Source organism: Chlamydotis macqueenii, chromosome Z, assembly GCF_036417535.1.
Source record: "Chlamydotis macqueenii isolate bChlMac1 chromosome Z, bChlMac1.mat, whole genome shotgun sequence".
Taxonomy (NCBI): domain Eukaryota; kingdom Metazoa; phylum Chordata; class Aves; order Otidiformes; family Otididae; genus Chlamydotis; species Chlamydotis macqueenii.
The window spans coordinates 48,130,185-48,155,597 of record NC_141593.1 but is presented as its reverse complement, the minus strand read 5'-3'; the positions used below and the strand labels follow the sequence as shown (position 1 = coordinate 48,155,597).

The following is a 25,413-nucleotide window of genomic DNA, read 5'->3' as shown; positions in this document are numbered from 1 at the left end:
TGCTTTGGGTATTCTACTTAATTTCTTTTTATTTTATCTTTTCAGCTGGGACAGCGTTAGGCCTTGGAGTTGTGAACATTCTGCACACCATGAACCCCTCTCTTGTCATCCTTTCAGGAGTTCTAGCTAGCCATTATGTTAATACTGTCAAAGACGTGATAAATCAACAGGCTCTGTCCTCTGTTAAAACTGTGGATGTGGTGGTCTCAAATCTAGCAGATCCTGCTCTTCTTGGAGCTGCTAGCCTTGTACTGGATTATACTACACGTAGAATATACTAGGTACCTGGAAGAACTATAGAAATGGACTATTCAGATTCCTAATGGGTGGAGGGAATACTTTGCCCAAAATTTTTATTTGATGAAAGCAGCTACTGAATCAAGAGTGGTGTCCTGAACAGTTAGTGACTACTTCAACCTTTCCTAATTGAGGAAAATTATCTTATTATATTTTTTTTCCTGAATTTCATCAGACTTCATAGGAACTAATGTGCAATTCTGTTGGTTTTAATCACTTTTGTTGCTAAGCCTGTATGTTGCTTTAAGTGCAGATGAATTATTTATGAGCATATCTTTATGTACGGTGGGGAATATTTGTATGGTGTGTTAAATTAGAGCTAACATTTGGGGATCATATCTCATTTCCCACGTATGTGAAATGAGAATTTTGCAGTGTGACCAGCTTTTCAGTTTTTAAGCTTCTGCCCACAAAGTTAATATGACGTAATCATCAATAGGAGGTAGTCATTTCAGTGGGTGGAAACGAGGGAAGTTGCCTCTACAATCAAAAAGGCTGCACCTAGAAATTGTGGTTCATGAAGGACCTGGTGGAGGCAGTTATTTATTACATTATCTTTAGAGGGCAGAGTCCCATTTTAGAAGCTTTGCATATAGAGGAAAAAGATCATGGTCTAGAGAGCTTACAGCTTGCAGAGCAGTCCAAACAAACGGACAGGTGTAGCAGTGAGCGGCTTTGTCTTCTGGCTGTGGCCAGCAGTAAATTATTTGAATTTTATTTTGGGAGGTTTCCTCAAGGGACTGAGTCTACTACTTTCTCTGCCAAATTAGCAGAGAGGGGACTATTTATTCTTTGGTAACCAGTTAGCTGAAATTCAGTTATGTGGCGCATTTGAGCATAATGACTCTACCTTTCAAGAAATCTAGTTCACTGTAGAGTGACATAGTACATCTCCTCAGCAGTTCTGGTGGCTGCAGGTATACTGTGTTTGTCCTGAACTCACCATCAGCTTGCAGGATGGAAAGTCAAATCTGAGCGTCACCTTCAAGACATTTGCAAGCCTGGGAGCAAAGTATGTTAAATACCAATGAAGGCTTGCCTAGGTGAACCGTGGTTTATGTTTCTTCAACTGTTCATGTTTCTTTCACTAGTCCTTTTTCTAAGCTCTATCTTTATCCAGTTGCTTTTTAGCACACTTTCAACATACTGTAGTAATGACAACTACTTGACATAAGGAGAAACTGAAAAACAGACCCATCTAACTGATCAGCTGTCCCAGAAAGAAGATTCCTGTGGAGGAACAGTCACAAGACCATCCTCTGTTCTGCATTTAGTGGCCTATTTTGACATCTAACTCAGTCACCACTGATGACTCAGAAGCCTGGTAATGTACTAGTACAGGGGAAAAGTAGGGGCTATTTATTTCCACACCCTTAACTTCTGCAATCAAAATGAAACAGCCTTCAACAACCACTGCCTCTGCTGTACAATAATCTTTGAATAGCTGTTAGTTTAGAACCACTCTGCCTCATGCTGGGATAAAAATCTACATAAGTTGCCTTCACTTCCTCTCTTCCACAAGGAATGCCTACTGAGAACTTGCATCTTCATAGCAGAATTCAGAAGCACCACCAGATCTCCCTCTTGATGTCTTCAGGAATAATTGCTTAGACTCTATACCATAATTTTTCTTAGAATCAGCAAATACTGGGTCTTAACCATTTGCTAAGTTGTAGGCTTTATGTCACCAAGGCGTCTTAGTTCCTTTCCTGTGTGTCTTGGTTTACTTGGTGGTTCCCAGTAACTTTAATACCAGAGAGAAAGCCCCATGAGCAGGTCAAGGAGAAATCTGCTTTGCTCTATGATGATATGACGGAGAAGCCCTGTCACTTGCTCTTTCCATCTTTTAGCTTTACAAGGAATGTCTGTCTGAAAGTGGGACCAGGCTTTTGCTTTCCAGACCTCCTGAAGCTATGCTATTTTTCATAGCTCAGTCTTGAGATATGTTTTTCCCTAGTAGCTGAAAGGAGGGTGCAGGCATAGAGAAGACGTGAAAGACTAAAATACATTTGAAAAGTTTTGCTGTAGACACTTCTAATGTTTAGTCCTGTTAAGAAAATGGCTCTTCAAATGCTTTTGAAAATGGTTTTTCTGTGAACTGGATAGGACCCTGCTGCATATGCACCAGTGCTGCATATGCGCTTTGCAGTTTTTCCTGAGAAGTTTGTGGGTTTACAAAATAAAAAAAAAAGGAATTTTAAAATTGTATGTAATAGCATGATAGTGATTTTATTCGTTTGATTCGCCTTCCTCATCTGTTCAGAAACCTCCCTTGCACTTCAAGCACTTTATTGGGGACTGGAGGTTTTATGGACACCAGCTCTCAATTGTGTCCAGTCCCAGAGGGAGGAAACATTAGCTGTTCACATAACATCTGCTATGTGGTTACTTGATGGTCAACCTATGTCCTTTATGGCAGCCCATACCATGAATGTCATGGGCTCCAGTTAGGGCAGACCAGCCTTTATATCCATTACTGGGAGGGAAGGAGAGAAGTGTAAGACAACAGCTGAACTCTCTCCAGGAATAACTGGCATTTCAGAGCCTAAAGAAGCAGTGCCTTCTCATTACCTGCATTGGTTGTACCTACTAGTAATACCTGTCATAGGAGGAGGTCAGTGTCCTGGCTAAGTGTGTTCAGTATCCTAACTGTGCTGATATTCTGTCAATCTACTAATCTTGCCTTAGCAAGAATGCCACTGTCCAGCCCTCTGCATATAATTTCATATGACACTGAAGAGCTTGGGCAGGAGGAGACGCCTCATGAACATGCATGTTTAGAATCTGCATTGCATGAGAAGTACCAGCAGTACTTAAACTCCAGAGTGTCAAAAGGTTGGAAAGTGACTTGAAACTGAAGTGGAGTTCTTGGTGTGTAGCTTATAATCCATGTAACCAATGTAAGCCCTTTATCGGTTTCTATACCGCATTGCTCCTCATCCCTGCCTGTGGTGGAAAAAAAAGACTGCTTTGGCCCCTACAGCTCTGCATAAGCATAGAAGCCAAACCAGCCAGGACTTGGGACCATGAAGAGGCCAGTAGAGTTTTGCTAGCTCTGTTTTTACAGGTAGTTGCTGATTCTCTGCAAGCTACACAGCTAATCAGCACAGCATCAAGGTCTGGAATTTCTTTTTGGTCTCCTGAGCAGCAAGTTTATTCAGTATTTTGTATTTTTTGTTCTGCCATCCAGACACTCAAAATTAACAAATGTCTCAGCGTTCTGGTGGTCTTCCTCCATTTAAGTGTATCAAAATTGTCAGAAGGGACGTATTATGAGTGGAACCCCTGTCAAGTTTGTATCACAGAAACACATCTGATTCAGTCTGCATCAGTGAAATCTGTGTCCCTTTCAAATGCTGGGGAGAATTTACAGGCATTACTAAGGGCAAAACACCAGACTGTACACCCCTTGGGCCATTCCAGATAATTGTTTTTGGAAAATGGTTTACCAACAGCACATCAGAACTAGTGCTTTCACAGCTGAAGTGGAGGTGCTAAAGCCATGGCTTTAGTACAGTTGTCTTGGTCTGGCACCAAGCTATGTTTACTTCAGATGCTTTGCATTGTGAGCACATAATGTGTTTTAGTAACAACTTAAAATGCTCATGAGATTCTGAAGAAGACACAGCCAAATTTTTCTTAAGCCTTGCTTAAGCTTGCACATACAATTGTAGCACTTCTGGGTTGGTTTGTTTGGCAGGTTCATACAAAACAAGGCCAAGCTGCATGCTTTGCTGTGGTGCCCAAACCACCCGCTACTTGTACATTGCAGTTTGGTATAAAATCAAAGATGACTGCATTTTCAGACTGAGCAAGGCAGAGAAGACAAACAGTACAGACAGTTCTTTCTGCTGCTGTCATAATTAAGGCAAGCTTCTGGGTTCACAACCATCCTTCTGACCTCACACAGATCTTAGTTGTATCCTTAATAAATCACAAATTGCTGTTAGGCTGTTACTCCTAGCTGAAGAAAACAATATACTTGAAAGCACTTTTTTTTTTTAAATTAGTCTACAGAGAGAGAACATCTCCACACCACTTTTGCCTTGCTTGTACTATTATACCACCATTGCTCTAGCTCTGTATCGGCAGGTGTTCTGAATACTAGGTCTTCCAGCTTTCTTTGCACAAAGCACATTACACAGAAATTTTAAAGGCAAATAAAGTGCCATATTTATGCTTAATTAAACAGAAAGCGTATGAAGACTGTATTTCAGGTAAAATTTGAAAGAAATATCCTGATTTTTTTCAATAGGTTCCTTTAATTTCACAGGCCTGTGATAAGTATGGATATAGCACATCTTAAAAAGCTAGTAAGATTTTACCTCATCCATACCTCATGCCTTCAGCTAGATAAAATTTCTGCACATGCTAGCCAGCTGTGACGAGGAAACATCCATGTGAAACAAGGGATTAACTGTGTGCTTGTACCTGTAGCCAAAAGCATCGCAACACTAATCACACATCAACTGTCAGCAAAAGCTGTATTACTGATGCACGATCTAAGGCCTGCGTTGTCAGTAACCTTGTCACATCTGAGGATCCTGCAGATCTGGTGCAGCCCCAGGCACACTACCATCCAGTGCCACCATGTGCTGCTGTAGCATGTAGCATCACGGTTCTGCAGAGGAACAAGCTTGCCCACATGACAGGTACAACTGCAGGAAATCTCTTTTAGCAAAAAGAACAGACACCCACCTTGTCTATTCTAAAATACAAGCCAGTAAACTATACATTTCTTTCTTTACCAACTGCTCAGAAAAAAACATGAGCAAGAAACAGGCAAGCCATACTATGTTGGTTTATGGCTATTTAAAACTGCTACCCATGTTCCTCAGGCTAAGAAGATGAAGGTGCACCACTGTTGCTTTCAGGCTCCCTGCTTTGCAATTAACCCATAACCACCACTCCATCTCCCTTTTTCTCTACAATACTCATTATCATTCAGACTGGCTGGGTGCTGGCTGCCACCAGTTCACAAGCTAAACAAAACAAGTTCATACCAGGATGTATTCAGCAGGAGTCTGCAGCTTCTCTCAATGCCACAGTAAGATCTTTTGTGTGCCTGTGGTTTTATTTGAAGGATAGGAATCGCCCAGTTTTCTTTACAGATGCCACTGACTGAGTTTTCTGCATCACCTACATGCTCTAGATAAGCAGCAACAGTGAGAAGGCCAGTAAACAGAGGAATGAGTACACTCAGCTAGGCCAGAAGTAGCACAGAGTTGTCATATAAAGTCACAAAACAAAGTGACAGATACCAACCTCTGAAGGAAACAAGAGTCAGTGTTCAGAAGCACACAAAGGCTCAGATTTGTCCAAATAAAGCTCAATACTGTTTTGTTCAGTGTCACAACATTTAAGTACCTAAAATAATTCTCAGAGAAAGACTGAGTAGGGCACTAGTGAGACTGCACTACTGGGGAGGCCACATCTGGAGAGCTGGGTCCAGTTCTGAGCTCCCCAGTACAAGAGAAACACAGACATACAGGAGTCCAACAAACAGCCATGAAGATGACTGAGCAACTAAAGTATCTCTCCTATGAGGAAAGGCTGAGAGAGCAGCGACTGTTCAGCCTGGAGAGGAGAAGGCTTGCGGGGTGGGGAGGCAGGGGGTGTGTCTCATCAATGCATACAAATATGCGTATCTGAAGGGCAGGTCCAAAGAGGACAGAACCAGGCTTTTTTCAGTGGTGCCCAGTGGCAAGGCAGTGGTCACTGACTGAAACATGGGAGGTTCCTCCTGAATTTCAGGAAACCCTTTTTCACTGTGAAGGTGACCAAGCACTTATACAGGTGCCCAGAGACGTGGTGGATCCTGCCTCCTTGGAGATATTCAAAAGCTATCTGCATATGGTCCTGGGCATCCAGCTCTAGGTGACCCTGCTTGAGCAGGAGAGCTGAAAAAGATTCTCTCCAAAGGTCCCTTCCAACCTCAGCCTTTCTGTGATTCTGTGACAGCACTGATACAGGAGGTAGAAGGGAGACAGTGAGCTAACATACTTGAATATAAAATTAAGGCAGGAGAGAATTCTACAAAACAATAGAATCTTAGAATTAGTTTGGGTTGGAAGGGACCTTTAAAGGACATCTAGTCCAATCCCCCTCAAAGAGGCAGGGACATCTCCAACTAGATCAAGTTGCTCAGAGTCCTGTCCAACCTGGCCTTGAATGTTTCCAGGGATGGGGCATCCATCACCTCTCTGGGCAACCTGTCCCAGTTCCACTACCCTTTTTGTAAAAAAATTATTTCTTTATGTCCAGTCCAAATCTGCTTCACTCTATTTTAAAACCATTACCCCTCGTCCTATCACAACAGGCCCAGCTAAAGAGTTTCTCCCTGTCTTTCCTATAAGCTTCCTTTAGGTACTGGAAGGCTGCTATAAGGTCTCCCGGCAGCCTTCTCCAGGCTGACCAGTCCCAACTCTCTCAGCCTGTCCTCACAGAGGACATAGTAACCAAAACCTACAGAGCTGCTTGTAAAGTGTTCTAAGTAGATGGCATACATGAAAGACTGCAGACACATTGCTAGCCCCTGCAAACTCATCTTATAAAACACTGCTTTAACTTCTGTAACATTGCTTTGGCCTTAAATTTTGGAGTCTCTCCATTTTCTTGGATTGCAGCTGAAATCCATGCCCTTAGCACAGATAAAATGTCCTATGAGACAGGACAATGCAGTGATTAATCAATTCCATAACTCAGTGTGCAGTAACCCCTCTAATGTGTTGATCTTTCAAATTCCAGTAAATTCAAAATAACATTTTAAACACTGTATATTTAATGCAGTGGAGTTTTTATTAAATTACCAATTCATTTTAAAAGTCTTTGTAGAGCTTTGGGGTGAGTAGAGGAAAGGAAGTTTTCAGTCAAGGTGAATGCATTGAAGTCAAGGCTAGCATTAAGTATCAGTATTCTATGGACTTGCTCTGTGCTTCAATTCTATTAAACTCACCTGTTGTATTCCTGTCCAGTTCAGAAAATATTTTCCTGCTTCAATCTTCTGTAGAATTAAGCTTCCAGACTTGCAGTCTACTATCAGTTTCATCACCACTCATCAGTAACTTGTGAATACACTTGCAAACCTGACAATAGCTCCAGGCACTATAGACAACAGTAAGGTACAGCTGAACTCCAAGCCCAACTGGAAACCACTTATTCATTACTTTATCCACCAAAGGGACACAGCTGCTAGTAAGACAGTTATTGTGTAGCAACCCACAACCCCCCAACCTTAGCTCTCTTCAAACTATCTGGAGTAACCTTCCAGCTTGTACACAAAACGGTATTAAAGCAATTCTGCTACACACTAGTGAAGCTACAGTATCTTTGATAAAAATGGTGAAATAATGTCTAAGACTGAACAGACGATTCTTACAAGATAGATAGCTAAGGTAAGTCTTACCAGAGCAAGGCTAGAATAGTGAATGCTGCATGAGATTAGAGAGCCAAGGAAGCATCAAACCAGATATTTTATGTATCAGTTTGTTTAAAATTCAACCACCTTGGCAGACAGAGCTTCAACCCAGCAGATGAGCAGCAGTAAGAGCAAATCTTCCTTTCTCTTGCTTTCCAAATCTCCAGTCCACCACTCTAGTGGGAAAAAGTGTCTGCAACAGTCAGTAAGCACAAGGACACAGTTCAAAGACACCCAAACATCCTCTGCACAACAGGATTCTCTGTATGAAGCCAGCATTGAATATATAGCAGAACAGAATATGCAGTAGAATATTGAAGGCTTTAACTACTCAGTGCCCTGTACTGTATTGCTAGCCTACAAGGTGCAGCTGGAGTGACAGCAGAAAACTACACAGAACTGCTTACCTGCAGAAGGCAGCGTCCTCAGTTCTGCTAGAAGTGAGATAAGCTCCTTAACAAGCCTTGTGCTCCAGTTTCCTAGAACTTCCATCTTGTGTGATAAATTGGATAGGGAAGCAGTTTTTAAACTAAAGCTCTCAAGAGCTTTAAGAAAGCTTATAGACACAAGCAGGACAGCCTTTCAGAGACCAGGAGCATTGCTGGCTGGTCAGTCACCAGCAAGGTGAAATCATTAGCAATTAAGAGAAATTTTCACTCACACTTAATTCAAACACCCCCTGTTGAAAGGGAGTAGGAGAGCTTCTTAATTAATCCAAAGTCAACACATTTTGCTGTTTAACAGATCTTTAATATTGGTAATGTGGGAAGTGACATCTCGGTGCACAAAAGCACAGAGACTACAGTTTTGGAGGTTCTCCCATTTCAGATACAGAAAGGAAACATAAGGAAGAACATGCAATCAAACAATGATCACTTCTAGATACATCATGAGGTTTGGTCCAAAAAAGAAAGAGACACATTGAAACAATTAACCCAATTACTGCAAACATAGCTTCTCTGAGTAAGGTTAAGATATTGCATTTATAGTGTTTCCATTGTGCTTTCCTTCAGCGAACCAGCGGAGCCTGCTTGAGTGAGATGAGGACTGAACGCATGCGGGACACATCTTTTGCCTGCTTACTAGACTTGGGATTAAAGTCACAGAGCTGAGCCACACGTTCCCACTCAGTGCCTGGAAAAATGTCTTCTGCATCATTCACAAAGGCTTCTTCAGCTGCCCTAAAAGCAATGCAATGTACCTTGTGTTAATGCCCAATATCTAAGGCACTCTTTCCCTTTTACAGGATGCAGTTTCTTTCAACACATTTCATAAGAAGTGTGACCTGACAGCTGCTTGTGGACATTATGGCTACTTAAACTCCCACTGCCCCAACCCTGGAGATGAAAGTAGGTTGCAGTAGTATGCTGCGCACAAGCAGTGCAGAGGATTGCTGTGTAAAGTGTTGGAATACAGGTGTTTGGTTTAAAGAATAGTTTTTGAGTCTTTGCCTAAGGAGCCACCACACAAACTATCAGGAAGTAATGTACTCCTATGTAGGCAGTTTATTTATGGAGAAATGCCCAAGTTTTAACTAGCTAAGACTCTGCCACTTGATGGCTTATGTTGGATAACTGCCAACCAGAAATTTACAACTCCCTGCACACGTGTCTTAAAACAGATTCCACTTGAGCATTTAAGTCAGCCCCAAGGCCTACAGGCCATCAAAAACCTGATGATTCCCAATGCTGTAGTGAAGCAGCACAAATCAAAAGGAATTTACCTATGCTTGTCAGTGCACAGACTAAAGCATATTTTAGCAGAGGGGATAACTCATCTGAGGTCAGCTCACAGGATAAACACATTTCCCCTGCTCTAAGGAGACTCTCACGAGGCTTTTTACATTATGTACAGTTTAGTGCCAGTGGCTTCCCAGCTGTACCCTTTTGGCATTGCTATGCTGCCAACAGCATTTCTTCAGTGTATGGGTAACACTCCAACACTAGTTTGCATGAACTGTGGAGTCCTGGTAGGTGCCCGAGTGCAAGAACAGGAAGTGCCAAGAGATCAAACCAAATCCATCTACTCCAACAAGCAGTACAGAAAAAGCAGTGAAGATGACTCTCCCATGAGGGTTCAGCACTGTTCACAGGGATGATAAGGTTACAGACACCACTGAAGACAAGGGTCACCACAACACTGCTACTTTATGTGACATGACACTTAAGGGGCACTGTAGATTTTTTTTACTTAACTGTTCTAGGCTGTAGCAAGGATGATTTATGTTTGTGCTTAAAGGTGAAGAGAAGAAAAGAAACAAGGAGAGAAAGTTTAAGTCAGATATAGAAAATGAGAATGAGTTTAATGCAGATGATCAGCTGGCTGAACATGTACTACTAGCTTAGCCTACATTCAGAAAACATGCTGCCAATTTTATTCTGCAGCACTTACACTGTGTATTTGCACTGGATATATAAAAATAAGGCTTTTATTAGAAAAAAATCTATTAAAATCAACTCCAAGAGACTTCAGAAAAGTCAGACACCACCTGTAAATCCCTCATTTCACAAGTTTTGTTTTTTTTTTTACATCCACAATGGACCTTCAATATCAATGCACTCAAAGCCACACCATGGCTCATCAATACACCTTTTAAAGGTGTCATGTTAGAATCTGTGCCATGGCCATCTTTCAATTCAAGTCTACAAATTAAAGGAAGAAATTAAAACACATGAACAAGCCAAAGAACATCACAATCCTTCTACCCCACAGGAACTAGCATACTTATAGGAGCTTGAAAGTCATGGCTGTATTCTCATTGATCCATTAGGCTGGCAAAATGTCTACACAGAGCTGCTCCTAAATGCTCTCCCGGCAGCTAATGCTTATTTTCCAATACCACCTTCTTGTACCTTTCACCTGTTCTCAAATAGCATCCTTATTCTACATGCATGCACTTCTACCCTTATTTATGGCAGATGATTCCCTTCCACCTTCCTTGGCTTGCAGAGCTTTATGTGCAAGCACTGCTTGAATATTTTTCTGATTATGTAGGCAAATGAGCACAGATCAGGAGCTCAATGCCTATTACATGGAATGCAGAGTTAAACATTGTCCTTCTCTGTGAAAGTGACTACAACTTAATACAGCATCCATGTGAGACTGCGGACATTAACTGACATACTCAAAGCACCTTGCTAAGCAGTATTCACTGGCCTGGAAGCAACTGTAAATCCCTACATCTAAAGACTAGTGAAGTCATTACCAAAATTTCAGTGGTATACTACATGACTTATTCTGAAAATGCTGGATGTTGTGCAATATATGAGATCCTTACAGGAAAACTGCACTTAATATGGCAGATGAGAGTCAGTCCAAGAAGTAAAGACTATAAACTTATATTAGCTTCTACTGCCCTGAAATATTCAGAAGTCACCTTCAGACATTCAGCACTATTTCTGATCATCCTCATTACCTAGTTGACTAAAAACCAGAATTAGTAGTTAAGCAACATACACATAACCAATCACGTCAGCGAAGGGTTGTTTGTAGAAAGCTTCATCTGCCACCCTAGGTAGCAGTAGTCCAACAGGCAGGCAAGCAGGCAGAAGAAAAGAGATAAGAATGAGAAGTACAGAAGACAGCTGAAGGCAGTTTTAACAAGCAATTAATGTTGTATCACCTAGACTTATTTTAACAGGAGAGCCACTACGACACAGAATACCTTAATTAAGCCATTGACTCTGAGGGGCCACACAAAAGCTCTGCTACATCCTAGAAGTTGGGAACAGCTAGTTTAGGAGGACTAGAGTCCCAGTGTTAGCATTAGGTTACTTCCGGTGGACAGAAACCACCATTAGGAGAGATCTCTCACCAGGTTGTTGAGAATGCCAAACACTCCTTCTGTGCAACACTTGTTAAATGGACCCTACTCCAGAATGCACACCCTGCACTCAAACGCTGACCACAATAAAGCTATGGGGGTATCATGAGCTCTGACCACCAACTAGAAGAGTGCCAATCCTGTTTCCCTTTCTTGGCCCAACTAAGACAGTACATCAGTGATTGGAAGTGTCAGATTCGTAATTTTACAGGAACTTCCTTTAGTAAGAAGTAGAGACTAGCTAGGACTCTATTTACTCATGACAAACCTGCTGGTAATTTTGATAGGAAAAACTGTTTCAAAAAAATCAGTTTATCTGGAAGGCTGAGTTCCCAAAGTATAAAGCAGCCCTGACAATTACCTGGACAGAATGACACTGGTAACCCTAAGTCAGAAGTAGGGATCTAAGTGGTATTAAGTCAGTACTATCATTTTTACCTTTACATAGCTTGAAGTCAAAGTTCTACAGGGAACCTCTACAAAAGTGTAAGAGCTTACGAGACTAGTAGCCAAATCATTAGCTTCTGCCCCAGGGCCCAAAATTAGACAATGCAAACATAACAGAGACACAGTCAGCATTTAGCTCTTCACTCGCAGAACCAAGTCAGATTATTTCTCAAACACTTCCAAAAGGAGCAGCCAAACGTTTTAAGCTATCTAATGAAATAACTTGTAGCAAAGACTAACTAGGAGGCCACTTCCATGTGTTCTAAAGATAACAACTAAGATGGCTAGTCTTAAGGCAGGTAATTACAGTCACTGAAGACCTGTGCAGCTAGAAGCATACAAACAAGTAGGTACACTAAAACTTTTTCAAGCCACATTCAAACTTCATGTCTTGACAAAATAGAATTACTGAACATTCTTTATCTAATGCTTTCTCTTGCTTTTCTTGGACATTCAATTTAGACTAAGAAAACTTAGAAAGATAGTCTACCACTGGAAACCCATTTCTTAGTAGTAGAGGTTACTTTTCATGATCTGAAGGACTAGTGCCTTAGGACACACAAGTACTCTAACCCCTCTCCCCCATTACTTTCATATCCAGTACCATAACTCTTCAGACAGCTGGAGAAACCTTACCTGTTGCTTGCTTTTGTTTTCTGGAGCTTTTCATCTTGCCTTGCATACCACTCCTCCAACTCCTTTATTGCTTTCTCTTTCCATTCTGCTTCCTGCTTTCGTGAGTTTGCATCTGAAGATTTAAGAATTGATTTGTCAGTCACATTTGTTCCAGCTGGATCTTGCTAACATTTCAGCTGATGGCTCAGGCTTGCACTCTAGTGCAGACAGTTGCTTGATCTACTCAGATAGGCTTAGGAGATTTCCTGATTTAGGCCATGAGAACTCTAAATACCATGAACATTTAGAGGTTAGCTAAACAGAATGCCTGAGCTGCGTAACTGAGACAGTCCACTTCAGTTTAGCACAGGCATTTGTAGACTAATTCAGATTCAGTAAGTCTGTTGGCTTGCAAACTGTTCAAAAACAGAACTGGTCACCTTACTACACTAGCGCTAGAACAAAGCTCAGTAAAGCCTCTATGCTTAGACAAAGTGAGGCAGCCTGGCACCCAGCATGATTTACACTCAGTCTATAGTTCAGGACAAGCTCATCTGTTCTAAGTACCCCAGAAAAGGAGCAATAGGCTCAGCTCTAACCAGAATCACATTGTACAGAAAGTTCTGACCTACAATTACAAGCAAAGCCTGCTCCCTAATGTAACTGGAAATCATACCAGTTTGTAGGCTCTCAGAAGCTGTCCACAGCACATCACTGCATTTGACAGCTGTATTTAGTTTAGTTACTAGTCCATTACTTAACTTAGCTAGTAGACTAAGACTGATGTGACAAAAGATGGCATCAGCAATTACAAAATGAGGAATCTTTATCCTTTAAAAAAGGAGTGCTGATGACCGCACTATTTATTCACTCTTTTCTGCTGATAAAAGCTGTTCATTCTCTGTCAGCTTATTTGTAAGTAAAGTGTAAGTTATGTGAATACTCTTAAGGTTCCAAGAACCACTTACTTGCTGGCTCCTACAGCAATATTAAGTCTGCTTACTGGAAGACTCATTCAGACTTGCTGCTCAAACTCAAGAAACATGCTAGATTCCCAAGAGCCAGGAGCCATGGTTGAGAATTCTGCTGCTTAAGAAGCTGCCCCTAAGTTACTCACAAGCAAGAACTTTAATGCAACAAACATCCTTCTTACCAAGTTGCTCCAGGCGCTCCTTTTGCTCCTCTCTCCACTTACGAATACTCTCTGGTTCCGATTGCAGTCGATCTACTTGGGATATGGCAGTATAGGAGCCTGTTGGACCATTATTCTCCTTAATGGGAAAGAATAGTAATGTAATTTACACATGACAACTGAATCAGATAACTGCCTGCAAGGTACATAAAATTAGACTCTATCTGAACTAAGCCCATAACATATTCATCCTATGTTACACTGCACTTCCACCATTAACATGAAAACCATCTTGCCACAAATTACAGCAGGATTGAAGCAAATTAATACAGGACAGCCTCTAGCAATCAGGGGTCAAACACAAATTCAAGTTGACTGGGAAGTCAAACTGTGCCAGAGCTCTAGGCCTGAAGAAAGCAGAAGACAATGCCTAGCACCTCACTATGCAGTTGCAGGCCCAGAAATCCTCCAGTTCATTTCACCTTAAATATTTGCTGTGAAAGCAACTTTTTCGTTTTTTTTAAGGTTTTGTGCATGAGTTCAAAACATTCTTTGTAACTTATTTGTCAGCTTTAGAGACATTTGCAAAGCTAACTGACAGTAAAAGCCAATGTCCTTTAAAGACATTACAGAATTTGGATTGCTGTATGCACCTCAGAACACAAGAGGCACCAAAACAGTGTGAGTACTAGCATATTTTTGACTGTACAATAGCTCAAAGACTGACAATGAATAGCCCTATCATTAACACACCAGATCCACAAAGTCTCAGAGGACACTCCAAGTCAAACAACCTTTATTGGTTCATCCTATTTTTAACAGACTTAAGAAATTTTCTTATCATTCCTGACACTACCAGATGGACTGCAGCTAATGACAATTTGGCTGCCTCTTGGTCCTCTTTGGAACTCCTGTATCAGTCAATGAAGGAATAATGCAAAGAGAAGGCGTTAAGCTGATGCAACAGTGCCAGGCTTCATATTCAATCCAAACCAAAACAATTGGTCAGCTGCAGCGCCAAACTGTTACAGGCAGCTAAAACAAGAGTTATATACAGCCTATTCAGTCTGTTCTTCCTCATTAAGAGGAAGTTCTATCAACCAAAGCAGCTGGTCACTTAGAACTGCAAACTTATCTTGATTTTGTGTTATCTGCCTTGTATTGTATAAGGAAGCACAAAGGGCCAGTAAGATACAGTGTTCTCATCAATCTCACAGCAATAGTGAGGATATAAAAGTGTAGGTAGCAGTGAAAGCTGTTCACTTAAAACTCTATGGAGAAGCAGCTCATACACTGCCCCCCTACCCAGGTACTCATTTAATCAGAGCTATCCAGTCCTGATATCTGATACCAGGCAATGACAATTAGACAAACTGCTGTGAAATTGAGATACAACACAGTAATTGCCTTAGCATGCCTCATCGTCCCTGACATTAACAAAACCTCCTTTTGCCATTACTGTGGCTGACTAACAGGATTTCATACTATGACTAAGTTATTTAGCCAGCAGCTTAATTTCATGCAACTTCATGTCACTAAGAAGTCTATAATGTTTTCAGTCAGCTCCTCCTAAGACCAATCTTGATAAGACAACCAGGACACATTAATTATCCTTAAAGAACACACAGTTCAGAAAACTCTGCTTTAAACTAGGTAGTCAGAGAATGCTTTCAGCTTACTAGCCAGTGGCAAGTCAATGTTAAGTCACACCACACAGCATGTCAGTCTGCTTACATTGGTTATATCCTATTAAGCTGTAATTCAAAATGGACTGCTGCTTCAAGTTACCTCTGAGTTCCAAGGAGGGACATATTAAGAGCATTAATAGCTTTACAAGATGAACCATCAGAAGTTCTGCTTCAGAGATGAGATAAAAGTACATTAGAGACAAGAAATTGTTACTACTAGCCTAGATTAAGGTAGTTATCAGAGTAGAACAGCACATTCTAAGTACAGAGTACTTCTACCTTACCTGATAGACATCTCCATTAAACACTCCACCAACAGCACCTGTAAAGAAGTGACTGTAGTTTAGCCATTTGAGAAAAGACAGAACAGGTATTTTTACTGATTTCAGTAATTTGTATGGAAAGATTTAGTAGAGTATCTAACGTGGGAGTTACACAAGTGAGTGTTACTTGATACTCTGTATGGTCACTTCCTTATCTCTGCACTTCCCTGGATAGGCACAAGAAACCAAGTGAGCCATTATTCTGCAGAACCAGTAATACAAGGTCATTTGTTCATCAGGAGATCATGCTTTAAACTACAAAACTGGAGAGCTGATACTGCTGAGAAGCTGCTACAGACAGTGTTCTAAAGTTACTCCCACTTTCTCTTCCCTGTCTTAGAAGCTGACTACTAGACAACTTCAGAAATTAAAAAGCATGACTCTCATTGTTTCTGTTTCCACCTGGAAGATTAACAATCCTGCAGCTGACACTTAGTAATCCTTATCCTAGTTTGGTTACCTCCTAATCAGCTCAAAAGATACAGCTAACATTCCTAGCAAAGTCACCTTTCTGCTACTATCTGTGATGACATGTTTGATAGCTTCCTACTTCAGCTGCAGCATTATTCCTCCTGAAGTGACACTGGCAGTAGAGTCTGAGGAACAGGATCAGCTAGGAATCTTTACGCCAGAACCCTAAAATTTACTCTAATTAAAATACAGTAATAAGAAACATAGGTCAGTGGTGAGACAAACATTTGAGTTGTGAAACTATTTAAATCTCCAGACTACGCAAAACGCAGCAAAACCACAGAGCAAACTGCTAAATCTCATGGAGGCATCTCTCTACGTAACATCTGTCTGCATGATAGAACAAGTCACATTACTACCTTTGTATCACCCATAATGCAACCATGGATAAGTTTAACACACAAGTATGTCCACACACTTCAATGAAAGAGCAGACTGTAGCAAAGTCACCCCACAGTAAGTACAAAATCAAGTTATTTTGCACCATCTTCTTAAATAAGTTCTAATTCAGCTAAAACTAAGACCATTATGCTGCTATATCCTCTGTTTCTTTGTGCCTATGTATGCTGCAGTTTCACACTAGTGTTAGTGGTACACAGGAAGCTCTTAATGCTCCCTTATCAGAGAACTACACAAGTATTATTAAGTCCTTATCCCTCAGCCCTCAATAGCTATAATTAACTGTGTTAGGTAGAGGACTGTAAAGTCATCAGTTCAAACATGGTGGTTAAGTGGGAAGATACTAGTCTCCAAGAACATCATTACTAGATTCAGCAGGGGAAGATTCAAATTAGCTAAAACTAGCTTTTCAGTTATGAGAACCTAGTATTTTATAAATAGACTCCCATATCTGAAAGATGGTAACTACTTTGTCTGGTTCCTACTCCTCTGCTAGTTACAGGAGCCAAAAATACCTGGTTTCAGAAGCACAGAAAGGTAAGCATCCATCCGCTTCACAGCAGCTACCCTGCGCATCACTTAACATCAGCCTGGAAGCTCCCTCAAAGCAATTTGTAGAGATCACTGGACATACACTGACTTGGGCAGTTACAGCCAAAATTAACAGTTCTACTCAAGAGGTTTATGAAGACTAAAACCCACAAAGAAAACATGTTTACACACCGCTCTCCTTCAATTTAAGCCCGTCTGCACTACATGCACATGGTGCAGCTGTTCATCTTGTCTGGACAGGGCTGGAATTAAAGCTAAGCCAGGGTCTGTAACTCATTTGACATTAACAGCTTGAGCAAGGCAGCTGCCCGCTGGAAACTGCCTACCTTGGAAGAGGAGAGCGCTATTCACATGTTCAGACAATCAAACTGGAGACACAAGTTTATTGTGACAACACCCAAGAGACGCTAGCCTTTACATATATGTAGTTCTCATCTCTGGAAGGTAGGCAGCTGTCTCATGATAGGGACTCCTTGGGAAGTACTGACTCACCAACTACATGAGAGGGCTTGAAGATTCTTCCAAGGATGGTGATAATATGATGAAGTTTTTATTAGACCAAAAAAACCAAAACAAAACAAAAAAAACCCCAACATTCATTAAGGTCTTCAGTACTCAGGCTGGTAGTCTGCTGAGGTAAAAGGAAGAACAACATTGCTGAGGGCTGCAGTTGAGATGAAACAGATGTGCTTGTTTTAGGGCTGCTCTTCTTCTGCATAGAAACAGCCACGAAGTGGCACAGTGCTAAGAGTTTCCAGCAGGCACCCAGGTCAGATGCTTTAAAAGTATTAAAACAAACTTCTCATCTGTTTTGAGGTCCCTACAACTTATGATTAAGATGCAGAGTCAGCATGCTGATTAAGCATACTGCAAGCAGAAGAGGAAATGGCACTGTACCAGTATGCTAACTGGAACGAGACCAACAGTGAAACATTCTCTCATTTCAGCTCTCCAGACTGAGTGCTTGTATAATTCAGTATGAAGTTTAGAAAAACTATCTGCTTACTATCTGCTTGTCAGCCTTCATATCAGTAAACAATGCTAGTTGTGTTATCAGATTTCTTTGTCCACAGAAACATGTAATTTCATACCTGACTTCCCACAGAAAAAGCCTAAATATTGTTACTGCTATCACCATGTTTTCATCTGCCATGAACAATGACAGCTCTCTTCTGGCTTCAGAGTCCATCCAATTCTACCACAGTATTCCATCTTGAAGCTCACAAAGCTAACATTGCACATTTAGAACTAGTTAGTAATGATCCACATTCCAAGATAAAGCTTTATTTCTAAGGATACTATTGCAAAGAACACATCCAAATATCTACAGTTCTGGAACACATGCTGACAATAGGGTAATAATGAACTTCTACGTAGCAACCCAGGTAGTTTTTAGTGTTTGAAAGGGTTCGGAGAGGACAAGCCATTCACAGGAGAACCAACAGGCAAGCTTCCCAGAAACAGACAGCTAGAATCAGTGCCCTCCACATGTACTACAGCTTACAGAAGGAAGGGCTGGGTAGCTTGAAGACAAAAACCAGTTTTGTCACTTCAGCCCTACAAGTATGGTTTCAGAGGCTTATCATGATTATGATCAACTACTCTGAAGGCAACCCAGTACTGCTTGGAAGAAAGTTTGCTCAACCTTGTTCACTAGCCTCTCTGAAGTCCTGCTCTCAATGCAAAAGACAACAGCTATCAGAACAGTCAGAAGCAGGACTTCGCAGAAATAGCTCTTCTAATACAAGTGCCACCATTTCCTAATGCATGGATTAGCTCTTCCTGAGGTCTTCCTATCCAGCTATGCTTTGGACAATATCCTCAGGTAGGAGAAATAAGCCTCAATATGACCATACATAAGGGTATTTTTATGAGCTACTTTCAGCATCTCTTTCAAACATTAAGTACGCTTCTTCTTCTTAATTGCTACTTTGAGTGAACTAGTAGCTATAGTTAAAGCAACAGAAGAACATAACCAAGTTTAATATATTCTGGCATAAAGTTAAGTAACTTCACCACTCGAGGCCTAGTTTCCATTCTATTTGAGTATAGATCGTGCTTCCCCTTCACTTACCTGTCATACATAAGAGGATGAGAAAGAAGAATCCTCACCATTTTTTTTTTTGTTTAGATATGCAAGAAACTGAGGAAGAAATAGTTCTGAGGAAGAAATAGTTTCTGAGGAAGAAATAATATGGCTAGTCTCTAGCCATAACTCATTTTCATGTCTGTGTGCAAAATAAAGAAAAGCAGGTCAGGAGAAGTGCTTCTTTCCTGTGTTTTACTTCTAACATGCTGTAACACCAAAACCCATTAGAGTTCCCTCATTTTCAGGATAATCAGTAGGTTAATACTAGACCACACCTTTCTCTGTCTGCAATAATGCTGTGCCATAAAAGCTTCTGTAACTTCCCAACAGATGTAGTATTCTCTTGTAAATGGAAAAATATTTTTTTCTGCTATGAGCTTCATAATAACACAGTATCACCACAAAACAGCAAATACAAGTTAAACAAATACCATCCCTTTATTATACCCTTTTCAGTGACACCTGAAGCCTCAAGATACTGATTGCATAGCAAAGCCCAGAACAATAGCTGTTCAAACAATTAAGAAAAAATATCAATAGTCAGAAACAAGTAACTCAGTCTGTGGTGCTAACTAGAGAGACAGGAGGAAACAATTCTTTCCTAATGATATTTTCAAGCAAATTGATAATCAGTCCCTAAAAGGCTATTAAATGTGGTTTATGGACAAACCACCAAACACAATTAAGTGTCTTAATTCCTAGAGAGACTCATGAGCCTCTTCAGAAGATGGAGAAACATCATTCATTCAAGTTCATATAAAAATCAGAGCTTGAAGCTGAGACTAGTTTTTGGGACTAGACAGCCTACGTTAAACTTGTATGTATTTCCAGGATTGTTAACATACAAAATTGCTTGTCTTGTAATTCTCCATAAGAAGCTCTTGACAAGCTGTCACAAGGTTTTTATATTGACATTCAGGTTCTAGAAGCCACATACTTCAAGCTGAACTCACTCTCTCCTGCTCAGAGGACATAGGAAATTAACTGCTATAACCTGAAGATCTATTATTGTCAGACTGGAGAGAATTGAAGAATTTATCTGTAAATAAACACAGGCATTGATTTATCACTGAAAAGGAGATCTCAAAAGATCAAGTACAGGCAACAGTATTGTATTACTTGACTTATACAGTACTTACTGAGGCAGTGGCTAGGCTTAATCTTTCTAGGGAAATAAGATTAGTTTTCACATACCCAGGAAGTTTCAACAGGATAGCTATTTACATAATAAATGCTCTACTGGTTCAGGCCAGTATTCCAACCCTGATCATGGTAATATGAAGTGAGACACATGAGCTTGGCAACATTCCGCCACTCCCCTCACATTCAGTATCTACCATTACCACAATTAACAGAAATACACACTATCAGTTTCCTGACACTGAAATTATGGATTTCACTGCTGTCCATGTATTTGTCTAGTTTTTTTTTTTAAGAGGCTGCAACTTAAAACCTGTTTGTCGCATGAGACACCATATTTCTTACAAGTATATTTCAAGAAGTTGGTGACTGCTTCTCACAATATTTGAAGATATTCAAACCTCAGTTGAAAGCTGCCTGAGTTATTACTTTTGGCTCAGTATTTAAAAAGAAAACTTATCCAACAGATCTGTAAATAAAGAGTTCAAAAAGATTACGGTTAAAAAAAGTAAATGCACAAGTCCCTGATCATTATGCTTAAGGTTTTACATAAGAATTTGTATTATTTCAAAGAGAAATTTGCATTTACCTATTTAACTTAATTACAGAAAAGTTTATTAAACTATAGACTAGAGCCATCTGATATTTCTTAGGAAATATCACACAATAAGAAGTCTCAAACACAAATGGCAACAGAAGTAACTAGTTCAGTTATCGCTATGCCTGAATCACTACATTTTGCACTGCTTCAGTCTGTACTTCTTCACAAGGAGAGAGTGAGTACAGGCTCCAACAGTTAACAAATCAATTTTCTGTTAAAAAATGGGACTGCCAAGAGTCCACAAGTACAATCTGCTATGCCTATTTAAAAGATCAGAACATAAATACAATCCCAGGACATACAAGTAAGCAAGTCGACATACAGATCACACCTGGACTTTCCAGATCTTAGATCATATTATCATATTATTTTATGACACTCTTTCTAGGGAAAGTTCTCCAATAATCGTTTTGCATTCCATGACAAGTGAACTTACATGACTTGAGAAAAAAAAACCTCTTGAAAAGCAGCTTAAGAACTACTTTTATATATTGAATCAATCTAGAAGTATCTAGTTAAACAAGTTGACTTTCTGACAGGGAATCACTCTGCAATAACCACACTGCATCTATGAAGAGAAGGTATGGATCTAGTCAGTTCTAGCACCCTGTGAGAAAGGCGACTGTCAGAACTTTCTCCAATGAAACTAGTTCTCAAACAGCTACTTTAATGGTCCAGAGGCTGGCTGGGATGTAAAGACCATATAAGGCCTAAGACTTATCTGAGGCTTCTGAAAGTAAGATGAGAGGTGTCCACTGTGTCTGTTTCTGCATTACAAACAGAATACAGAAGTCATGTCTGATACCAAAACAGGATGGCGTTCTGATAAGGATTACCTACATGGCCTAGTGCTTGAGCAAGTTACTCCCCTGTAAAAACCCTTTTTGCAGGAAGTACGGAGTCTGTATGTTTTGAACTTCATGAATAAGCTGATGCTAAGGGCTGCAGTGCCACTAAATAAGCACTGGAAGCAGCAGGTCTTCATTACTCAGTCTATCTAGTTGGGCTTCATTCCAAGAGATACTATGATCTTGCATCCTTATACACAAGATATGGCAGTAATTTCAGAAATCAGATTGTATAATGAAGACTTAAATCTAACGATGCTCCAACAGTGAACTGGGAAGCAACCTTATGCAATTTAGTCTGAAGAAGAGTGGCGTCTTCCTGAAGTGAGAAAGGAACATCACATAAGGGTAAAAGATATTCCTATGGACCCAGTGACAAGTACAAGCAAAGTCTTCCAGCAGCATCATCTTACATTCACAACCCCTTTCCATTTAGCCTTTAATTAAAAACTCCAAACTTTTCATAATCAGAAGTGTTCATTCAGGGATGCTTTAGCTACCATTACGCTAACTGAAAACACACTAACCTCTAGTTCACAACACAGGCAACCACCCACCTCTGAAAGTAACTGTGTTCTGTAGTGTGAGTTTTCTCACATTCAGTACAAAGGTTACCAAGGAACAAAGGCTAGAGGCTTAGTAAGATTAAACATTAGCTCAACTGCTAGCATACTTCAAGGCTAACCGGCTGCCTCTGAAGACAGAAACACAAGCGGCAGAACACAACATATTGACTTATCCTGCTTTCAATGGATCTTCATTTCAGGCAGGTTCCTGGATTAAACGAGACTAGAATTACTCGGCAGTGTTCTCAATGGGCTACGATCCGACAAGCCTGGGCACGCAGGCGCCTTCGAGAGATGCACACGATAAACACCACCCCAAGCTGAGGGAGCAGGGAGGCAACTAACACACGGCAGAGCGCACCCGGGACGACCAAGAGAGAACGGCCTAGACCTCACCCCCGGACCACCCCCGGACAAAGGGGCTCCGCTCACCGGCGGCACGTGCTCGCGGTAGAAAACCGAGGCGCAGGCCTCGCCGACACCGCCCGCTCCCGACCACGGGGCCTCCAAGAGAGAAGGGAAGCGGCGGAGACCCGCCAGGCTCGGGCTGGGGCCAGCCCTTCCCTCCCCTCTTCTCTCCTCTGCCCCGACGGCCAGACACCGCACCCCATTCCGCAGGGGCCCGCCACCCCTCCGTGCGTACCCGAGTCGAGGCCCTCCGCGACTTGCAGCGCCGCCGGCACCTCGCCGCTCTCCAGGATGCTGTAGCCATCGTCGTTCTCGATGCCTGCGATCTCGTTCTCCTGCTGCGCCAGGAAGGCGGCGGCAGGATCCTCCTCGGCGCCGTCCAGCCCCCCGTTATTGGCGGCCGCCGGCTGCTGAGCACCAAACAGCTCCATGTCGGCCATAGGAGCAAGAAGCAGCGGGCACACCGGGGCACGCAGCTGCAACTTCCGCACCTGCGCCTACACCAGAAATCAGCGGGGAAGGGAAGGGCGCCCCGCCTACGCCAATGAGAGCCAAGCACCGCCCAGCGCTGCCACCAATCAGCGAGCGGCGGCGGCGGCGGCGGCGCCAGCGGCGGGGCTAACGGAGCTCTCCGCGTGATGCCTTGGGCTGGAGCCAATCAGCTCTGAGAGTGTCACTGCGCCGCAGGGGCGCGGGCCGGGGCGTGGGGTGTTGCGTGGCTGAGTGCTAGCGGTGCCCCAGCTCTGCCCCCCGGGTCCTGGAGCCGGGAGCGCGCAGGGAGCCGGGTGGTGCTGAGCGCGGGGCAGCCGACGGCGAGGTCTTGGGCTCAGTCGGTACCGAGAGGCCTCTGCCCCTGCGTCAGGCAACCTCCGGAGTTTGGTCTGCAGCAGGGCCTGCTTCTCTCGCGTATTTCTGGACCGTCCCGTTACGCGAGGCTGCGCTGGCTGCTTGTCGACCGACAGGCGCCCCTCGTGCGGGCAGGATAGGCGTCCAGGATGAATGCCAGTGCCAGCGCAACAGCGAGCCGTCAGCGTCTTGGAGACAAATCTGAACCCGCAGAATAAGTCAATAAAAGTATAAGTTGTTTTCTGTTCTTTGTCTTTCATTGTTCTATGTCTGTTCGTATCTGTGTTTATGTGTTTTCTGTCTGATACTGGGAAATTTAAATTAGCATACTTTCAAGTACTATGTATTATATTGAGCATGTATTGGCAAAAGTGTTTATTTTGAAAGGCAGTGCTTTCTGATACACACGATTTTTTGACAAAGTTACTTTGAGTGGTTTCTGTATCTGGTTTATTATACAGATCTGCAAACAGTTTACTAGCACAGCAGAGAGTAAAGGGAGGGAAAAATAGTGATGCACAAAGGAGAAAATGACACTGGCAGCTCTTATGCTAGTGCAGTTGCTGCAAAGAGGTACTGGTTAAAAGTCCACTTATGTGTGGCCTATAAGTCTGTGTGTATGCTTCACGGTATATTAAGACATATGCCGTGCAGGCTTATGTTACAATCCCACTCAAATGTGTTTCAGAAGGTGGCCAAATTCAGAGAAAAGTGTAAGGTGTTTCCTATGTGAATTTAACTGTGTGAGATGAACTTCATGTTGGGTTACGCTTTTTTTCCTCACTGTTGACATAATTTGCTAGGCAAAAAAGAGCAAAAAACTCATGCTGTATGACACAAAGCTCTTGGTCAATTAAAACATGTACTGGGTTTCTCTTGTGAAAACTCAGAATCTAGCATGGCAGGAGGCTGGATTTACCCGAATTTTGTCTTCTAGGAGAAATATAGCATGGTTATTTATTTTAAATAATCTCCAGCAGACAAAAGGAAACTAAAGAATAACACCAGCAAGCAGGCCCATAGTTCACAACAGGAGACTATAAAAATGAAATACCATCACGAAGTGTATTCCATGCTCTCACAGAAACTTGCTGTCAATTTCTTCTAACAACACACTCCCACTTGGATTTTCATCACTCTTCTTTCCTTACATGTAAACAAAAGAGGAATATCTCACTGTTTCCCTTTAACTGTGAATAGTGAATTTGGGATGGCAACCTAGAAACTTCGGTTTTATGCACTTCCACTGCCTTTTAGCCCTGTGGGGGATTTCTGATGACTTAATCCTACAAACACAAATAGAATATTGTGATTTAAAATGAAAAGCAAATCTAGTTACTTGCTTGTCTTAAAATTGCATAACAGAGATAAAGACATATGAAATATAAGCAGAACTACAAGTTTGCAAATGGCCAAGAAAATTGTGATCTATGTTCCATCAGAATGGGTAACTTAATATTATTGGCTTTAGATGCAATGGAAAATACAGCGAGTCATGATATCTGTTTTGATCATGAATTCCAAAATTTAAATCATAGAATCACAGAATCATAGAATAGTTAGAGTTGGAAGGGACCTTCAAAGGTCATCTAGTCCTACCCCTCTGCAACAAGCAGGGACATCCCCGACTAGATCAGGTTGCTCAGAGCCTCATCCAACCTGGCCTTCAACGTTTCCAGGGATAGGGCTTCCACCACCTCTCTGGGCAACCTGTTCCAGTGTTCTACAACCCTCATTGTAAAAATTTTTTT

The 25,413-nt window shown here is 41.7% G+C and overlaps 2 protein-coding genes across 7 annotated transcripts in view; one reads left to right on the top strand and one right to left on the bottom strand.

The window, feature by feature from the left end:
- GNE (glucosamine (UDP-N-acetyl)-2-epimerase/N-acetylmannosamine kinase) overlaps positions 1–22,781 on the top strand; it is a 69,367-nt gene extending 46,586 nt beyond the window's left edge. For 2 of the 4 annotated variants that reach the window (XM_086771088.1, XM_086771087.1), the window contains exon 12: positions 46–1,112. In XM_086771088.1, the coding sequence (XP_086627214.1) occupies positions 46–281 (236 nt within the window). In that variant the 3' untranslated portion in view covers positions 282–1,112. Of the gene's footprint in view, positions 1–45; positions 1,113–8,960; positions 9,897–22,608 lie in introns of those variants that run through there. The other 2 variants (XM_086771090.1, XM_086771089.1) reach the window with 2 other exon arrangements.
- On the bottom strand, positions 8,443–23,331 carry CLTA (clathrin light chain A). Of its 3 annotated transcripts, XM_086771105.1 has the most exons (7): positions 23,052–23,331; positions 15,704–15,741; positions 13,753–13,870; positions 12,621–12,732; positions 11,171–11,224; positions 9,910–9,945; positions 8,443–8,895 (listed from the first exon to the last, which is right to left on the bottom strand). In XM_086771105.1, the coding sequence occupies exons 1-7, from the start codon at positions 23,254–23,256 to the stop codon at positions 8,724–8,726; spliced, it is 735 nt and encodes a 244-aa protein (XP_086627231.1). In that variant the 5' UTR covers positions 23,257–23,331; the 3' UTR covers positions 8,443–8,723. The 3 variants fall into 3 exon arrangements, with proteins under 3 accessions (XP_086627231.1, XP_086627232.1, XP_086627233.1); XM_086771106.1 differs by lacking the exon at positions 9,910–9,945; XM_086771107.1 differs by lacking the exons at positions 9,910–9,945; positions 11,171–11,224 and having other exon boundaries at positions 23,052–23,329.
- Positions 23,332–25,413: the final 2,082 nt, after the last annotated feature.